The sequence below is a fragment of the Crassostrea angulata genome, chromosome 8 (genome assembly GCF_025612915.1).
Source record: "Crassostrea angulata isolate pt1a10 chromosome 8, ASM2561291v2, whole genome shotgun sequence".
In the NCBI taxonomy this organism is placed as follows: domain Eukaryota; kingdom Metazoa; phylum Mollusca; class Bivalvia; order Ostreida; family Ostreidae; genus Magallana; species Magallana angulata.
In genome coordinates, this window is record NC_069118.1 from 2,719,423 (window position 1) to 2,739,900 (window position 20,478).

At 36.3% G+C, this 20,478-nt stretch overlaps 1 protein-coding gene and 1 non-coding gene across 2 annotated transcripts; both read left to right on the forward strand.

Moving 5' to 3' along the window:
* The first annotated feature begins 1,591 nt into the window (after positions 1–1,591).
* On the forward strand, positions 1,592–14,403 carry LOC128157885 (uncharacterized). Its single transcript, XM_052820546.1, has 18 exons — positions 1,592–1,887; positions 2,233–2,392; positions 3,469–3,668; positions 3,941–4,080; positions 4,264–4,449; positions 4,880–5,107; positions 5,669–5,784; positions 6,191–6,319; positions 7,846–8,075; positions 8,317–8,500; positions 8,737–9,328; positions 10,226–10,335; positions 10,606–10,793; positions 11,635–11,849; positions 11,976–12,072; positions 12,697–12,852; positions 13,112–13,182; positions 13,525–14,403. Exons 2-18 carry the CDS (start codon positions 2,256–2,258, stop codon positions 13,585–13,587), a joined length of 3,042 nt encoding a protein of 1,013 aa, XP_052676506.1. The 5' UTR covers positions 1,592–1,887; positions 2,233–2,255; the 3' UTR covers positions 13,588–14,403.
* Positions 14,404–15,755: 1,352 nt separating this feature from the next.
* On the forward strand, positions 15,756–15,837 carry Trnas-cga (transfer RNA serine (anticodon CGA)). The gene has a single exon. It is a non-coding gene; the product is annotated as a tRNA-Ser (tRNA).
* The last annotated feature ends 4,641 nt before the right edge of the window (positions 15,838–20,478 follow it).

Here is a 20,478-nt window from a genome sequence, read left to right on the forward strand (position 1 = left end):
GGTACAAATTGAGAAAATTAGCAATTTTTCCATTTTAACTTCATATACCATGGCAACGGTTACTCCAGTAACCGATTTCTATATAGTGTTATTTTGCTATTACAACTAGGCGTACCAGTGTATAAAATATTAAGGAAATTGGTGACTTTCGCGTTGCCAGAACACTATATGAATTTATTTTTACATAGAACTGTATGTTTAAAAGTCACATGTCAACTAATATCATGCCAGACTCGTTCTGGAATATTGCATACTGGTATAGAATGTAGATTATTCACGTATATATGATTATACCCCCCCCCCTTTCCTCCCCAAATTTTCTTGAAAAATATAGCTAGATATCGTAATCAAAATCACTTGTCAAGATGATGACAAGTCATCTGAATTACTTTTTCCCACCTGTCATAAATGTAACATGATATTTCTGGTCCTCTTGTCATATTCGAGAATTCCAACGATATCCCATTTACTTTCGTATATGGCTGCAACTTACTCATCTCACCTATGTTCATCGTATCATTCGCAAATTGTTCCAATAAGTTCGTCTGTAAAGCTGTTGGTAGGAGTGCCTCTCTCAGTACATTGACCAGGACCAAAGCTCATTCTGAAAGTTACCCATCCCTCGCAAGTTGGTGCCACTGGTAAAAAATCATATGCCGACTGAATAATTACCGAGTGCCTTTTAACGGCCATAGAAGCAAGCCTTTTGGCCGTTTCTCCGACCCCCGTCTCAGTGTTTCCATCTGATGATGCGATTAGTTTTTCTTTCTTATAGAGCGAATCACTGATATTTGTTCATCAGTGCGTCCTTTTCGTCATCACTTTTTGCATTTCAAACAAGGTGGCTGACTTGAAATTTTCGTGTCCAAGGCACCATTGCACAGATCCCTTCAACGGCGTGCAGATCACGTTGAATATCCCGATATATTGCAACAGAACAATTTTATTAAGTTTTTAACTAGCTCCAGGGGGGTTCGCATGTCAGTTGGTTAATTGACAGCTTCAAAATAGAGTACATGGACTCGCAGACATTGTTTGTCTACTTCGAGGAAACAACTTTGTTTCTTTTGGGTTCCCAGATTCACTTCTTCAGATTGTTTTTGTTGTTTTACAATATTTTGCAAACTCTGGAACGTGCTCCTCCATAGTCATAGTATGATACTTTAATCCCTCCAAATCCATAGGTGGGGGAATCTTCTCATAATTTTCTTCAATATGTATGTTGCATAAAACACAACATGATTCAGGAAAACATTTTCTAATGGCTTTTGTCATATCCTTCTATATATAGATGCAAAATACAAGTGGATGGAAAAAAAATTTAAACGCACTATACAGTTTTAAAGAAAAAAGAGATATACCATGATAGTATTTGCCGGAGTGGATCAAAGATCTGATCAAAATGATTGTTCCACTCTATATAGCGCTTAGATTGTAACATTAAATTTTGTGAGGATAGCAGGTTGTCTAAAACCCCATTCTTCTTACCTAACATGAACGTAGGAAAACTCTCTCTCTCTCTCTCTCTCTCTCTCTCTCTCTCATATTAATTACAGTCGGGATCGCTATTCAACATATTTAACTACAGTTTTGTTAAATCTAAGGTAAACAACTTTTTAAAACGCTTCTGTAAAAGTCAAATAAATCTTTGGCTTATCAGGACAAAATCAATATGCGGTAACGGAGAGTTCTACAATGCGTCACGCGTGTGTCTGAACTGTCAACACAGAGAGTCAACAGGGGCCATTTTCTTATGTTTGAACACAAGACTAATGTGTCCCATGGCTCCTGCGAGGTAAATCCGAGGACTGTCACACGAAGAATTGACTCAAGGATTGTCAGATGGAGAGCAGAGAAATTTAAAAGGGAGAGTTGTATAATTTAAAAGTAAGTCCACGCTTCCATTAAGATGTATATGCAAAATTTATTAGATTTTTTCTGTAAAAAACCATGATATGGATCATAAAGATTTTACATCTAGTCTAGGTGAGAAAAAAAAATTAAATCAGGTAAAAAAATTTCAATTTTAGAAATAAATATGATTCGAAAGATATCATCTGGATTACAATAATTTTTTGTATTTTTATTGACCAAACTGCTGCAGCATATGATCTTCATTGTTTATATAAACTGAGTTTATTTCACTAGTGCATCAATTTAGATATGAAGGCAAAATCAGACGTAATAATTCTTTTTAAAATTCATTGATACTTTATTTATGTTGTGCTCTAGAGAAGCCTTGCTACTCTTTAATCATGACAAGCTCTCATGGCCCTTCATCCTGGCATCCAACTAATTCCATTATCTCTGAGGTGGATCGTAAACATCTAGCGATAGTTGGGGAATACCTGGAAACCCCTCCTCATCAGCTCAAACAGAGGCAACTCGACAGGTAAGATCTAAGGTCACCCGACATATACATTGTAAGGTGGAACAAATCACAAATACCCATACAAAACGAATGTAGGACAAAATTCTAAGACAGTTGATAGTAATCTTAACAACACGAACCAGGGATAGTACCAAGAAGTGGAATAAAGGATCAATTATGCATGAATTCATATCAATTTTGTGTGTTTCAAAAGTAGCCAAGAATGCATTATATATTTAATTATTCATCTATATTTGGAATTTTTAAGGATAGAAATGTGTGTCTTATCCATGCAAAAAGCTTTCCATTGTTTGAAGTTAATTTTGATCCATTCTATTGTTAGAATCTTTGAGAATATCATTAATTATTATCCTTTTTGTGAAATGATAATTACCTTTTTTTTTGTTGAATGGTATTTTAGCTTTAAATTTGCTTTTGGTGGCCGTAGAGTAAGGCATTTAAATTTATTGATGAGATTTCCAATTTCAAGTGTTCATAAAAATTTATAAAACACAGAGTAAATACACAGGGCTTTAATATTGCCGCCTGGAGAGGCAGTCAGCATGCTTATGTCAACAAAGATGTGACAATAGAGGCAGGGATTAGACCTTTTCCTGGATTGAAAACCTGCCCAAGTGTAGTTTGTTTAAACAATATATCACCAGTCAAGTCTAATACTCATGTGTGAAAAGCTGCAAAATTGGATTATATTTAATCAAACTGTAATATTTGCTTGTATTTGAACAGACATTAGCAATCATAGAAACAAAAGAATGCAAAGTAAGACATGCATTTATATTTGCTCTTTGAAATGCACAGCCAATATTACTTGATGGTAGGCTTTTTACTGACTGTCTATCTACCAGTACATGAGTTGGATTGATAAATTCAGTATACAGATGGATACAGGTTGTCTTTTTGTATTCTTCCTTTTCTAGACCACTTCAGGAAAAACGGTATAAGATAATCAGTTTTATCTTTAAAAAAAAAAATCTGTAAGCTCGACAGGCTTCATAAAAAAAGAAATAAAAGAATTTTACAGAACCACTACTATTACTGATCAAGCAAGAAGTTTATTGGTATTTCTTTGATTTCAGGGATCCAGATTACGACAACATAAACAACATTTACTCCAGACTGCCCAGTAAAGCTCCATCCCCATCCCCATGGGCTCAGAAGACGGTACACCTCACCTGTGAATGTCACAAACAGGGTCAAACTACACCTGGGAGAGGTAAACGGAGACCTAAGGGGGGCACTGACAGTTCAGGGGAAGACTCAGACGGGGAGGAAGAAGGTAACAGACTTGTCAATCTGTCAATTAATCAATCAAATATTCAAATGGGGGAGGAGGAAAGAATGAAACATGTCTGGCTGTGAGTGGCAATCAATCAATCAATCAACTGTATTAATTAATCAATCATTATACAATTTGATTTCAAAATGTTTCAGGTTGATTTATTTCTGGGGTTTGATTTCATCTACAACTAAATATAAAGCAATGAATGTCCTTTGTAAACCTAAAATAATCAATTGTACTGATATGAGCTCCGTTGTTTTGATCAACAGATATTGACATCGGTGCACTTTTGAAAATGCTAGAGGGACTTAGCAAGAGGCCCGATGGTAGAATATCCTGTCAAGCCTTCCGAGGGGTGCTGGAAGGGTATTCCTGTCAAGAGGCCCTGCCACAGGATCAGCTAAATAAGGTCTTCTTTTAGAATGATTTGTCTAAATGAGAATGCTGCAGAACTTTGTGACACTCTACACAGAATGTTTTGTTTTGCATATTTTTGAAACTACAAATATTCAATGTAATTGAAATATGTTCAGCAAACCCAGATCAAGTGTGAAAAGTTATTGTTTTGCTTATTCCCCTTTCTGTGATGTAGGTGTGTCAGTATTTGGAGTCCGGGAGCCAGAAGATACAAGAGATGGCCTGGAGTTTAATCAGTCGACTGTGTGAGAACCGGGACAACTTGGCCAGTCTGCTGAGGGGGAACCTTCTGAGAGACCTTGCCCACGCTATCAGCACCTCCCGGGAGTGTCTCGGTCCATGTGTGGACACGGCCATTCATGTGAGTGAAGACAAGAAAGTTGATTGGTTGTTAGAATGGCTTTATATAAATATGATTTGTAATGATCTAAATTGATATTTTAAACAGGTAAGAAAGATGTTGTACGATTTTTCAAATAAATATAGATAAAATTGAAATTTTTTATCTCACTGTGCCTCTCAGAATAATACATCATCAAATATTTGTTTCTCTCAATCCAATATGCATGTAAAATATCATTTGATATGTAAACCATATTTTACTGTCAAAGTTTTTAGGTATTGTTTTCCAAAAGAAACTTAAACATTTTTTGTGTTAAAAAACAGGCAATTGTGCCTCAAGTGAATTTATGTGAAAATAGCACTCGCAAATTTCATATAACTTTCACATGAAGCTCTTTTCACAATTGGCTGTGAGTGACAATAAGACTAATGTTAGATAACTGTGTCAGGTGGTGAAGGAGGAAAGCCTGAGGGGTGAGTGGGATGAGGGCGTGCTGAGTAACCTAGTTCCTCTCCTGCTGACCGCACTCTCTGTGGAGGATGTGGCCCTGGATCACAAGTACAGGATCGGCTGCTTCTTCCAGTCCCTGGGGAAATTCCCGGACTTCTCGAGGATCATTGAAAACAGGGTGTTACCTGTCGTATCGGAACTCAAGAATTCCAGCGCCAAACTCAAGGTGAGGCTAAAGACAGGGACATGAAGGAAATCAGTTCCTTCAACACATATATCTATTTAATATACATGTTTTGATATTAGTTTTTTATCAATGATCATCATTTAATTAAGAATGTCCATGAATAAATGTTTACTAAAAAAATGAATTACCAACAACATGATCTACAGTTGAACTTTGATATCTTGAACACTGATATCTTGAATACAATAGATATGTCAAAGTGATTTGTAAGTCCCAACTACTTACATTTTAAGTATTTTACTCTTGATATCTTGAATACTCGGATATCTCGAAGTTTTTAAACAGTTCCATCCAGTTCGAGATAATGAAATTTGACTGTATATATTCATACAGGTAATTACTAAAAATGTGAGTTCTATTGCAGTTTTTGACTTGGCACACAGAAATATATTTTTTTTTTAAACAAATAAAGGGGAGTTAGTCAAGTTCAGTTTTGAGGCATTAAAAACTCTCAACTCAATTTTACTCACAAAAGACAACACTGCTGATTGTAGGGCCATGCACTGACATACTCTCTGAAATGTTGATTACTTTTGGCAGGAAATCTACATCAAGATTTTGGGCGGGGTTGTAAGGAGTGAGGACTCGGCGATGGCTGGTAGTGTTGATTCGGGGGTGACTGGGGTGGCAGTGACCATGCTGAGGGACGGACTGTGGTGAGTACAGACCGGGGGGAGGCTCTGACAGGTCAACAAAAGTAATAGTAGCGAGCCTTATAAATAAACTAAGATCTAAGGATTATCTGTCCAATAAATCAGAAAGTCTAATATATAGTGTGTATATACATTATGTTGATATACCGTTACGTATGGGTGTCAAAGTATCATAATACAGTTAAACTCATATAGTACAAACTAGGATAAAGGGAAGTCTTGGACATAATTAAGTATATCTTTGCTATAACCGAGTTATAAGGAAACTAAATTTATGTTCTCATGAAAGTTTATTCATTTAAAGTAAGAGGGGGTTATTTGTTCCATTATCTTTGTTTTGTACTGTGACTATGACTACAATGGCTGACTCATTGATATTAACTACAATGATGACCTTTTAATGCTGCAGTGACCAGCAGATAGAGGCCCTCTCCCTGCTGTGTATCCTGTCAGAGACCGACCATGGGAGGGTCACAGTGGTCAGTGACGAGGAGACCCTCCCCATCACTCTTACCTGTGTCAAACAGTCTAAGTGCAGGTACACATTCACTCACCTGTCTTCTTACCTTGTCACATTCTTAATGTTTAATATGGATTAGAAATTTATTCTAATGGCTCTATTGTATTTTCACCAAACTGTTGATTAATTAATTCTTGTTCATATAATTATTTACAGAACAGTTGATAATTTTAATGATTATATTACAGAGTTTGAATCATGAATCAGTTTAGGTATGCTATTTATGGGTATATCGTTGAGGCTTACAGATTTCAATAATATATGCAATTAATATATCAACACTTCTTATTTTATGAGAGCTTGAACAATTCTCTCATTCATTTATTTTAGCGGCAGCCTTTAAATACATATTTTTTGAATTCATTTCAATTCATACTGTTTTTCTGACAAAAAAGTAAATAAGTTATAATTGTAAGTGATGATGTGTAATGTTTGATGGTGTAGTAAATTTTAGCATCCTTGTGTTGAGATACGTCCCCTGGTTGTAGATTTAAGATAGAGAAACCAGAACAGAGTCATGCTGTGTTTAAATGTTCTAGACCTTTAGCTGTACGGAGTGTGTTTTGCGTTGAGACAAGATAGTCCCTTGAAATAGATATTTCATGTATGAAAAATATTACGATGAACATCCCGATCCACATTCCTGCATGCAATTTATCTTTAACTGAAACCAAACTGTACCCTATAGTTACTTATCTAAAAAAAACCAGAATGTCTATACCGTAACTTTGTATACTGTTTATCACAGAAATTCCTGGCAGTACATGTATTCAATTTCTATGCTGTTAATTTGCAAACACCTGGGAATCATGGAAAATGTTTGGAAAATTTATTCAAGTTTGGAGGGGAAAAAAGAGTAGTTACTGTACATACTCTTTTAAAAGTAGAATTTTTTTAAATTGAATAAGTGTTTGGAACATACTTAGGAACCATGATCCCCAGTAATATGTATCACAAATTGATAACCCCTATCATACAGTATACCAGTACATATATAATATACCCACACAAGTTTTCCTTGGTCACTACCACTGGTGATTTTATTCCACCAAGCATGGTTACATCTCACCTGTAGTTTTGCCCAGTTGACACCCTCACTTTCATGTAATATTTAAATTACAATGGTGATTATTACTGTATCAGCTAAATGAGCTAAATGATTAATATCCACATACTTCACACTCCCATTATAAAAAGTCTTTTATTTCTTGTTGTAAAGTACAAGTAGATAATAATTAATGCACTTTATTGTCACTTAACCGTATAACTTAATTGTGAAGTCCTGCACATTGTTTATTTTAGTAATTTTGAATTAATATGTTTTGATTAGTAAATTATAACAGACATATTGTGTGCATATCACTATTATGTAAAATTATGATTTGATTTGTAACTAAAAAGTGTCATTTGATTGTCATATTTCTAATTAACTAATGAATATGTCAATTTAATCTTACACCAATTCATATACATGTACACTTAATTTATTTTTAAGAAAGTCTGTGCAAATTATAATATTATGGAGTTACCTTCCCCTAATACAGGTTAGTCAGACAGAGGGCGCTGGTGTTGATGAACCATGTGACCAGCACCAGGAGGCTGGGCCTGTGTAAGGAGGTGATGAGTCACCTGTCCCACGGTCTGCTGCCCTCCCACCACACAGACAAACAATCGGACAGACCCCCACTCAGGGGCCGGGGGGAGGGGGAGGGCAGGCTCTGGAGAGGCCTGGATAGCTACGTGGAATTGCTGACCAGAATATTTTGTAAAGAAGGTGAAAATGTTATTGAAGTACATTTATAGTCCATGCAAATGTTGATACCAATATTAACAGAATTCTTCTGTTGTACATATTTTTAATTGATGAAACAGCCCTTCAACAATCTAGGTAAAAAGTACGGGAAATCGCATTTTCAATGAAGATTTAAAAGAAATGACAGAGATGAATTGATTTTAAAAGTTGGTTTTTGACAAAAATCTTGAGAGTGTAATTGAATATGACTCTTTTTTTTCAGCCAAAGTAAACAAGGACTCCTTACAGAAGGTGGTCAGTTGTGGCTACCGACCGGGCTGTGACCTTAACCTCCTGACCTACATTTCCTCCGCCATTCTCAATGTCTGCCTGTGGCCTGCACACAGAAATAAGCAGGACCTGAACTCCCTCGACCTGTCTGGCTTCACAGACTGCCTGATTCAAAGGTAGAGCCAGCATTTTTTTGATAATTTTCTGGAAATGATTAACAAATTTATCATTTTTCTATTGAGAAAGGAATTAAAATTATTTGTGATCAAAGACAAGAATTTCTTATGATTGAATCAAATAATCTGAGAAATTTGGAAAAAATGAAATGATGCATACAGTGTAAATATGGTCTATGAAATATTTTTTAATGAATGAACATGCTTGTTGGTTTGATTTTTGATTTGAATTATAGAAAGAAATATGGGAAGATCAACAGAGCTTTGGTACAGATGGTGTGGGATTCGTTTGGAGAACCTATGTTTGAACTTCTCTCCTTCTTCTCACGAAAGCTCAGAAATGTTTCCGACTTGGCCCATCAAGCTCGAGAGGAAGAGAAGCAGCTCTGTCCTGATCACAGAGCTAAGTCGGCCAATGGATTGCGGGTGCTGGATCGCCTAGGATTTGCAGATTTGTTTGCTGTATTTGAGGAGAAGGAAGTGGAGTTGATCGTGATTCTCCTAGAATTAGTGCTAGTCATGTCCCTGTGTTCTTGTCACACTTTTTCTGACGTGTTTCCAACAACTGTAAAATCAAAGAAAAAATCAGTTGTTTCCTCTAAGTCAGATGCTTCAACACAGGGCAGTTCATCTCGTCCCACATCCCCTGTTAAAAGCAGACCCTCCAGTGCAATAGGTTTGTCTACAGTGTCCGAGGAAGAGCGTCGTCAGGGACTCAAACAAAAGGAAATAAACGCCGAGCGACGGTTGTTAAGGAAGTGCTTGTATGAGGCGGGGGTGTTTAGAGTGGTCGTACCCTTTATTCAGTCTTCCCACCTGCAATGTCAGGTAATGAAAATATAAAGGCTATTCTTGGCATTTACCTATTATTTTCTTTAAATTGAAATTATGTGATACTATACTATTACTTATTAGGTTAGTTACTGACTCACTGCGGAAATATATTGGGTTGATCAATCTCATAGATGGCGAGGCGAAGCCGAGCCTTCTATGAGATTGATCAACCCAATATATTTCCGTAGTGAGTCAGTAACTAACCTAATAAGTGTTTTGTTTTCTCGAGGACTATCAAGCGACATATTTATTCACAAATAGCGATGATCTACGCAAAGCCATGTACAAGATGCCTAACATCTCGTCCAATTTAACTCATTTAAACTCTTCAAAATTTTCAATCTCGCCTTTCAAATACTCTTTCGAAATCTTTGCTTCACCCATGTTTACTTACAATGTTTTGTTGCTATTCAATTTTAAATGTTTTCTCCCTTTCCTCTGCAGAGATTTGAGCAAATTACGATGCTGCCATTTTGTTCTGCTCCAGACAAAACAATGTGACGTCAATATTCTAAGGGCAACTACTCTAATTTCAAAGAATTTCAAAGGGCAACTACTCCAAATACTTTAAGAACTTACTGCATGCAGTTTATATATAAAATACTATGAAATGTATAATGAGTAAAAATGAGTAAGCGAAGCGTCGACCAATGACAGCCATATTGCCTAATATTATTTCTCACATAACAAATATAGAGATATATGAGGCAATCACGTGCTATGGTTAAACCAATAAAAATGTGACATTCCAGTCCAAGGGAAAACAAATGTACATATTAGTAGCAATATTGCCTCTTTAGGATTTATTTGATTTGCAAATAACTCTGTGCATTTTAAGATAGGGGTAAGATTGTGTGATATTGAAAACTCTTTACATATTTCATATGACAGATATTTTCCTGTGAAATCCTTCGAGCCAACATCCAGTGTGTGGAGGAGAGGGAGATAACCCTCAGTAGTGTTTACGGACCAGTGAACGCCAGCGCTAATGCCCGACTACGGTTTGTCAGAGCTAAAATCAATCATTTAATGTCATCACATAACCTTCTAGTATTCTTAAAATGTAAACAATAAGTAGAATATAATAGAAATAAAATGTAATTTAATATATATCATAACTGGTTAATTGTTACCCAAAATATACATGGTTTTCCTGGGTTTTGACAGGTCAAGCCTATGCAGTTTCTAGAGCATAAGCTGCCCACAATGAGTAGGTGATACTCAGCCTTGTATCTGACATGGATAATAGATAATTACATTATCTTTTCCAGCCCCCAGTCTGCGGCGGCAGCTCTCACCAGAGACCTCCGTGTACAACAGGCCCTCCACACCATGTCTCCTCACGTCGCCCACATCATCAAGGATGCTCTTGGACCGAGACTTGCCCCCACCACCCCTCATGTCATCCCCAGGGTGGAGGAAGAATCAGACCAAGGGGCAGTCTCCAGACTCAGTCAGTGTAAGTATTAAAGGGACCGTCTGCAGACTCAGTCAGTGTAAGTATCAGAGGGACTGTCTCCAGACTCAGTTAATGTAAGTATCAAAGGGACTGTCCCCAGAATCAGTCAGTGTAAGAATCAGAGGGGCCGTCTCCAGACTCAGTCAATGTATGTGTCAGAGGGACCGTCTCCTAACGTGGTCAGTGTAAGCATTGGAGGGACTGTCACCAGATTCAGTCAGTGTAAGCATTGGAGGGACTGTCTCCAGATTCAGTCAGTGTAAGTATCAGAGGGACCATCTTCAGACTCAGTCAATATATGTGTCAGAGGGACTGTCTCCTGACTCAGTGTAAGTATCAGAGGAAGTCTGTAGCAAACCGACTTTAGGACTGTTTTGTGATACAGTTATTGTAGGTATCAGGAGTTGTCCTTGGTTTCTGGAGGCATTGAGAGTTTCTACGATTGGATGTCACTTATATTTCAATTTTTTGGGAGTTGATTTTAATCAACTCTCCGACAAATATTTCTATCACTGATACATAGTTTGAATTAATTTTATCTGTAAATATTATTTAATATGATTCATATGGGGGTTTCTCGACATTCTTGTCGAAATAGTCCAAAAATTCATCTTATAAAAATGTGCGTAATTCAAATTAGAAACTACATGTACTTGTCATGCAAGATAACATATCATTGATTTTTTAAATAAATAAACATCGACAAAATCAACTCCCGTCAGTTCTTCGGTACTTTGATTTTTGTAGCAGTACAATGTATAAAGCATGGTCATTTAGTGTATGATACTATAGAATGATGAGAGCTTTTGATTTTCTTTTGAATGTTATGATTACATTTCAGATGTAATTGACAACAGACCTGACTCAAGAAAAGAAGAAACAATCCCAGAGGTCCCCAAACCTGTCCTTGACCCCATTAGGCCAGTGTCTGGTCAGTGCTGGGACCTCCTCATACAGGAGGGGGGATCCAGGCTGCTGGCCCCATTGTTTGCCTCCTCTCCAGAAGTGAAGAAGCTGTGTTCACTGTTACTAGGAGACCTGGTGCATTTTGGGAATGTGAGCCTCCATGTCACATTTGTTGATCTCTTGAGTATCATATGTAACAATAATGAAGCTAACCTTCACATGTAAGGTAGCTTAAAGGTGTGGTTCTGACCTTACTGATTTTTTCGCCTTTTTCAGGTTGATGTACACATGAAGCTATCACAGCTTGGCTGTATGCAGAAACTATTGGACTTTCTGAGGACCAACACTAGTAACGAACTCTTGGAAATCATTGGTGAGAATGTCACATAGATATATGGTTGATGCTTTAAAGAACATTCATCCTGTGCAATTTATTGAGATAAGATGAACTCTAACTCTCATTGTTAAACTATATGCATATTTCCTGTCTAGACCATAGCTCGTAATGGAAAAACGATTAAAAGCTTAATTTCGACACAAAGATTGTTTATGACTTTTAAATATGTGTTGACCTTGCTTGGTCGCTTTTGCAAGTTCAAGGTCACTATAAGAAAAATGGTGCATATATTACTTTTTAATAGAGAAATACTTGAGTTTTTGTATTTGTTTTAGTTGATGGTATCAATTGTGAGCTTGCTCAAAGTATCTCTAGTTACATTGGCTGGTATCATTGTCTCATTGATTATCAATGATTCTAATTAATTGTTTGATTAATTGCGAAATGGGTCAAATGGTTTCAATGCGTTCTGTGTTGGTTGTATTCATTGTTTCAATGAATATCTAATTATATCATGGTTTCAATGATTTATCCAACAGGTTGATCACAGTTTCACTGATATATCCAACAGGTTGACCATGGTTTCCATGATTTATCTGAATGGTTTTATCACGGTTTTACTGGTTTATCTGATCATGATTTTACTGATTAATCCAACAGGTTTGATCATTGTCCAGATGCTGGTAAAGAGTGACAAGAGGATAGAGCAGGTCTTTAACCATTACGGTGGAACACGGCTACTGATGGCCATGGTGAAATTCACGACCGGAGAACTCAGAAAACAAGTCACTAGTACGCTGAAATCAGTCACCCACGGTAAGAGTGAGGGAAATATATATATATATATCATTGATGACTGTTGAACAACCCATGAAGTAGTTGTTTAGTAGGATGTAATGTACTGTACTTGTTATATTGCTGACCGAAGAATCCTTCTGTTATTTTGTATGAGTCTTATCATTTAATTTTCAATGTTGTGGTATTGCAATCTGATGAGTGAATACTGTTAATGTTGTGTGACCCCTGCAGTGTATTTTGTCTATATTCTACTGTTTTTGTCATTATGTGTTAACAGGTACCAAGAAGACAAGACCAAGCTCTGCCCCGGTCTCTCATTCCAACAAACCACAAGATGTGTGGGACAAGGTCAGACTAACTAGATGTTAAAACCCTGTGTGAAAAATTGTCACCAGATATATACTGCAAATCAATTTTTATTCCTTTGCCCCAAAAAATTGTGGGTTCACCAGAAACTTGTTAAAAAAATATCAAAGCAAACTAGTCTACTACAATATTTGTTCTATAGTGATTATAGTAATACCTGCTTGTGCTAATTTTTCTGGATGTTTAAATATTTTTTAATATCAAAATGAAAGAATCTTTGTTACTGTAAGCTTAGATTGCTGTATATGATAACATTTACAAAAGTATTTGATAATTCATTTGAGTTAATGATGCTATATAACTACTGTTCCTTGTATAATTCAGGTTCAACAACAATGGGCTCACCAAGATAAAGTAGAGGAAGTTTTACACCAGTGGTACAGATGAATAAAATGTTACATAAGGGTTTCATACAAAAGAAAGTATTACACCAGTGTTACAGATAAACAAGAGTATTACATCAGTGTTACAGATAAACAAGAGTATTACATCAGTGGTACAGATGAATAATGTGTTACATAAGTGTTACATTCAAAAAAAAAGAAATACATCTGTGTTACAGATAAACAAAAGTATTACATCAGTGGCATAGATGAATAAAGTTTATCACATCAGTGCTACATACAAAAGAACATATAACATTAGTGTTACAGATGAATGAAACATTACATAAATTCTACATGTAAACCCAAAGTATTACAGTATTGTTTGTCAATATTGAGAAAATGTATTACATCAGTGTTACAGATGAACAAAAGTGTGTTACAGATGAAAAAGTATAACATGAGTACATGTATTACATATAGACAAAATATATTACATCAGTGTTGCAGTTAAACTTAAGTGTTACTGTATTATCAGTGTTACGTGTGAACAAAAATATTGTATTACTGTTATATATGAACACATTTTCATCATTGTTACTAAATATATTACAGATGAACAATTGTTTTACATCAGTGTTAACAATGAAAAAAATTACATTAGTGTTTTAGATTTACAAAATTATTATATAAGACAAGTGTTAATAAGAACAAAAGGTATTACATAGTGTTACAGTTGACACCACTCTGCTAGTGATATTTGAATTTAAACTAGTACTGTGCCAAAGTTATTAATCATGTATTGTTATGTGTGGTATGTGAGTTATGTTACAAAAATACATTGTGTACCATGAATGATTTAATAAAGATAAATAAAGTCTTTCAGTTCACTTAATCTTTTACATGATTTGAAGTCAAAATGCCTTAAATTTGACAGTTACGTTGTAATTGCATTGTGTCAAATATTTTAAATTTGTGATATACAGATTCTTCAGAAAACTTAATTGAGGTTACACTTTATCAGCATGCATGTATTGCAAGGTTAGCCTTTATCATAAATATCGGTACTGTTTATAGCATCAACTCCATATGTTTTATATTAGCTTGTTTCTTCAGTTCATTGACATGTTTCATTCTGTGTCTCTCCAAAAGAGGAATTGTGTTAAACACATCTTTATTTTAACTGATTTTTATTTTTCCGTCGAACAATTTTCCTTATTTCCTGAGGCACTTTATTTATATGTCTATCCTGTTGCTGAAAACAGTAGGAAAATTACACCCTAATGACAACAGAAGTCTATGTGCGAACGAATGAATTCAGCAAACTTAAAATAACGCCTGTCTACAATGGTGGCATTATTTTGATTATTTTGTACATCTGTGGGGTTTACTTTTATCATGTAAACGGATTGCTAAAACATGTGTCAATATGTCAATGCTTGGTACTTTCATATAACTTGAATGAGTATCATATCTTTCCCCATCGTTATAGGGGGATTGGTAAATTTTAGATAATTAAAAAAACAACAGTGAGTTCATTTATAACCCTTTTCATTATTAGATAATCAGTTTCGATAAATAATTGTGTTGAATTAATAAAGTAATAGTTTTTAATATAGCCAATTGTTTTGATGTAAGAGACTAATTCTATATTAATTTTAAAATAAGAATTAGCCATAAAAATACAACTCCCCATATCATGAAAAATCGATATCACAAAGTTCTACTAGTAATTTAATTTCAATGCAATACTCTTTTGAATTTCACATACCGATAGACTGATAATGACCAAGAATAACTCAAGATGTTTGCATTTGTTAGAAAAAGTTCGAAGTACAACTGGTTCTTCATTGTTATGAACAAAATTAATTCTTGCTTCTTCCTCAATAATAAGCGCACTCAACCAATAAGTTTACGCGCTCTATAATTTACGTGTCTATTCGTATTTTGTTTTCTTCGCTTAAATAACGCGAAAAAAAAAAATATATATATATATATATATATATATATATATATATATATATATATATATATATATATATATATATATATATATATATATATATATATATAAAATGCATTTATCTTCGAAGTTTAGTGTTATAAATTAAGCAACGAAAATGAGTTCAACAGGGTTTAGAAAAAAAAAGTTTCAGTGAGCTAGTTAGCCTCAATGGAGACGGATGACGAGAAATCTTACAGCCGAGGTGACAATTAAAATTAATGTAATTAGTCGTGGTGGCCGAGTGGTTAAGGCGTTTGACTCGAAATCAAATGGGCTATGCCCGCATAGGTTCGAATCCTGTCCACGACGATAATTTTTTACTTACCTGGTGCCAAAATAGCTGCGGAACTATAGCGCGTTCTAGGGGAAATTCGGGTCTACGGTTTGTCAACCCAAACCCCTGCCCTAGAGCTACAAAAATTTTCATCCGAAAACCGAACATACGTACTAGGACAGTTAGTTTGTGTAATCAGATATTAATATATCCTATATTGAATTTTCGATCGTAAAAAAAGACGCATATAATATCAACCCACTTTCATAGAGCTTTGCAGGATTTGATTTCTTGAGTTGAAATTAAACATAACATGTACGATTACTACACATGGTACATTTTTCACCAATAAGATTTAGAGTGTAAAGTTTTTTTCGTGTAGTTGTCGTGAAGTTGCGATTAGCCCGGTAGGATGCCACTCGGCTTTCTACTAAAATACTACCCAACTTTCTCGAACGTATCTTGTATTTGATTTGCATTGTAAACTGTTAACTGTAATGTAAAAAAATGTGAAATGTTATTTCAACTTTCTGTATGAAAATGCGCAAAAAAAGTTGGGGGGGGGGGGGGGGGGGGGCTGCCCCGTGAATGTGGTATAACAAGCATATGTTCACAACTTGAATATGTAGTACATGCTATGTGAGAGCAGATTTGTCTCTCCCAACAGGTCATATGTCTTGATACCATGGAAACTAGTCAGTCTCTCAATCTTTTGTCAGTGACTGTACTGTATGTGCTCTTATCTCAAGAAATATACTTCTACAGATTATTTGTTGTGATTTCTGCCTTTGACATGTAATTCAAATCGATTTTAACGGTAAAGTGTAAACTTGTAAATTTTCACGTGTTTCCCTTGATGATAATATAACTTGTTTGGAAATTTGACAGAAATTGGCTAGAGTACAGAGTTCAGAGATAGCGTATGATTGATTAGGTTGAAGGAGAAATGTGCGTGTAATTAATTCCACTGATAAGCCTGTCTGTACAGAAGCCTGTTAGTGCCACATAAGATATATAAAAAGAGAAGTATATATAATGTAACCGAGTGTATAGAAGAAACATCATGGTAATCTCAATATTTAATCAGGAGCAAGAAAGGCAACAGTAGCCTACAATGAACAAAGAAGAATAATAAGTACACATGTCAAAAATATGAAAATGTAGCGAGGCTACATATTATATGCAATCAATTTAGACTAGACAATACCCGTCTACATATGTCTGGTTAAACAAGGTACAAGTAGTATAAACATCAATAGACTACCATTTATACTCTATGCACTATTATTGTACACAAAAGAAGATGGCACACATACCACTATACCTAACCTGATCTAGCTTATAAAGAACCAGATGTTTAACCTCATATAACAATTGCTCACTGAATTATACTTGACTATAAAATGGTATGACATACTATCAAATATACTTCCACAGATGTATCACTGCACCCTATGGCTAGTCAAGAAAAACAATACAATTACCATTCTAAAACACAGCCCTGACCTAAAATGACTGCAACCTCTAATTGACATGTTGACTAGAATTAAGTAAAAACTATAAGATCAAATTGTAGCAAAATGTAAACGTTCAATTAAACGTCTAAAATGTAACTAACTTTAATAATATTTACATTCTCGGAGACATAAACAATGCAACAGGATATTTACTTCGGTCACTAAACACTACACCGGACACGTGCGGAACCTTAAGGATAAGCCTATTCCGGAATACTACACACGTGCATCACAAAATACACAAAAACTATTAGATAAATTCTGGATAGCTTACAACAGTATCGTTTTCAATTGGTTAAGGATATTAAACAATGATAGAAATAATGACAACCTTCAGATAATAGTATTTTAACATAAGCATGGTAAAATGATAACATTTGGATATGGCGGGAAAAGAGTATGTGCCAAAACATAAAGATACAATATACAGGAAATCTAACAACCTAGATATTATGCAATTATACAAAAGTTGTAGTCGCAAACATACCTGTAACAATGTAGCTGCACAGAAGAACAGTAATGAGGATATGCAGACAATGTTCCACAAATACGAAGTTACACCATTCGCATGGCAGCACTAAACATACACTATATGTAATTTCGGATCCAGATACGGAAAATCAAACATTTCCGGAAAATACTAAAACGTAATTAACATATAAAGGGGAACTAACTATGATTAATAGCACACCTGTCCACATTCTCCCCTGCTATAGAGTAACGTCCCTTGTTACGATGACTAGAATCAATTGACTTTTAATTTAGTATATAAAGGTACATTTACATGCACAAAAATTGAATAACCCTATTCTACGACAAAAATACATGCTTATGCTTCCCTAAAAATGATTAAAAAAACCACAACAATTCATATCAATAAAAGACAACTGCTGACATTGCAGCCAAAGCCGACAATTAACCAATATGTCCGCTTTCATCTATGTATGCTGCAGAACACCCCGTGGTAAGTGGTGGATATTGCCATGTCTCCCTGCCGTTGTACGCTTGCTTCTACGAAGGCCGCCAGTCATAGTGGGAACCGAAGGTGTGACGCATCGATAATACAGTTCTTCATCTGATGAGCTGTCGCTGCTGTCACTTGCGTCAGATTTATGGACCACAGTTGTTGGTTCTTTTCCACATTTGAGGTCATTAGTGAAGTTGTATTCATCCACTTTACCATTCGAATCTTCCATCTGCATTGTTTTAACTCTCAGGTGAACACGGTTGACTATCCGGACATCATCTGGATTGTCCTTCCGACGAATCTCATAAACGTACTTCTCAGGGTCAATTCGTCTAATGACTTCATAGTCATGTTCACACCATGCATCCTGGATTTTGTTTCTTCCTGTGACACGATTTCGAATCAATACAAGTGTTCCAGGTTTTAAGTTGTCTGCTCCACTGTTTGCTTCAACTGTTCTCTCCCTGTTGCGAGCCGCCTGTTTGAGTTGCTCCCCTGCTTTTCGGTATGCATCCCTCAAACGTTCAATGTGCTGTTCTACGTAATCAGTCAATGAACCATTGGGTGTGCCCTCCTCAAGGTCGAGTATAGTATCAACTGGTAATCTTGGATGTCTGCCCATCATAAGGAAAAAAGGAGCGAATCCTGTTGAGGCATGCACTGTGGAGTTATACCAGAATAAGAGCTCTGGCAAATGATCAGGCCATCTACGCTTTTGCTTAGGGGTGAGTGTTCTTAACAGGTCATGGAGTGTCCTATTAAAGCGCTCACACTGGCCATTGCCCTCCGGGTGATAGGGTGTGGTACGACTTTTCTTAATCTGATATATCTTGCATAACTCCTGAATCAGGTGTCCCTCAAAGTTCCTCCCTTGGTCTGAGTGCAGGCGTTCCGGTATCCCATACTTCATGAACCACTCACGGACCAAGACTTTAGCAGTAGTACTTGCCGTTTGATCCCTGGTTGGGACTGCGACTGTGAACTTCGAGAATACGTCAGTGATGACCAGGACATTCTCTCTTCCATCTGAAGCTTTTTCTAAAATAGTGAAATCCATAGCTAACAATTCGTTTGGCTTGGAGGCAAGTAGATGATCCATAGGAACTCTAACTTTAGGCTGAGGTAGTTTTGAAATGCAGCAGCGTTCACATGCCTTGCAAAAGTTAGTTATATATGTGTGCATACCAGTCCAATAGAATCTGGAATGAATCAGTCCTATTGTACGCTCGATTCCTTGGTGTCCTGCTTGGGTGTGTAGTGTTGTCATGACACGCTCTTGTAGACATTTTGGTAGAACAAGTTGCTTCAAGCCTCCAGCCTGAGGGTCTTTTACTGTACGGTATAACACTTGTTGGTCATCTAGAAACATCCTGTCCCGCTGACGTAGCATGTTGATAACAATTCTCTCTTCCAAAGCTCTTTCTTTCTTGGTGGGCTTCTTATTTCTGGTGAAATAGTGCAAGAACCTTCTGATGATAGGGTCTTCCCGTTGCATACGTGCTACTTCTTCACTGTCGTACTTGGGAAATGTATACAAGGAATCACAATTCACACCAAGATGAGTAACCCCTTCTTCTTCTATGCATCTAATTGCAGACTGTAATGCTACCATTTGGATGGCAGGGTCAATTCCGGTGCCAGAGTCTATTATCTCCGCAAGATGAGAATTACACATAGGCATCCTAGACAATGCATCAGCAGCTGAGTTCAGCTTCCCTGGCCTGTATTTCACTGTGAAGTTGTACTGGGCAAGTTGTGCAACCCAGCGTTGTTCCGTTGCCCCAAGCTTCGCACTGCTTTGGATATAACTAAGTGGGTTGTTGTCGGTAATTATCTGGAAATTAGACCCAAGCAGATAATCTTTAAACTTTTCTGTCACCGCCCACTTAACTGCCAACAATTCCAACTTTGCAGAACTGTAATTTGCATCATTCTTCTCTGCTTTTCGAAGTGTACGACTTGCGTATGCTATAACACGCCTGCCTTCTTCCTGGTCTTGCATCAACACGGCACCAAGCCCTTGTAAACTTGCATCAGTCTCCAGTATAAAAGGTTTGGTGAAGTCAGCATAACCCAGTACACTGCTTGAAATAAGTCTATCCTTCAATTCACTAAAGGCTTTGTCACATGCACCACTCCAAGATGATTGCATAACTTGGTTACTCTTGGTCCTACTTGCTTTTACCTTGTTT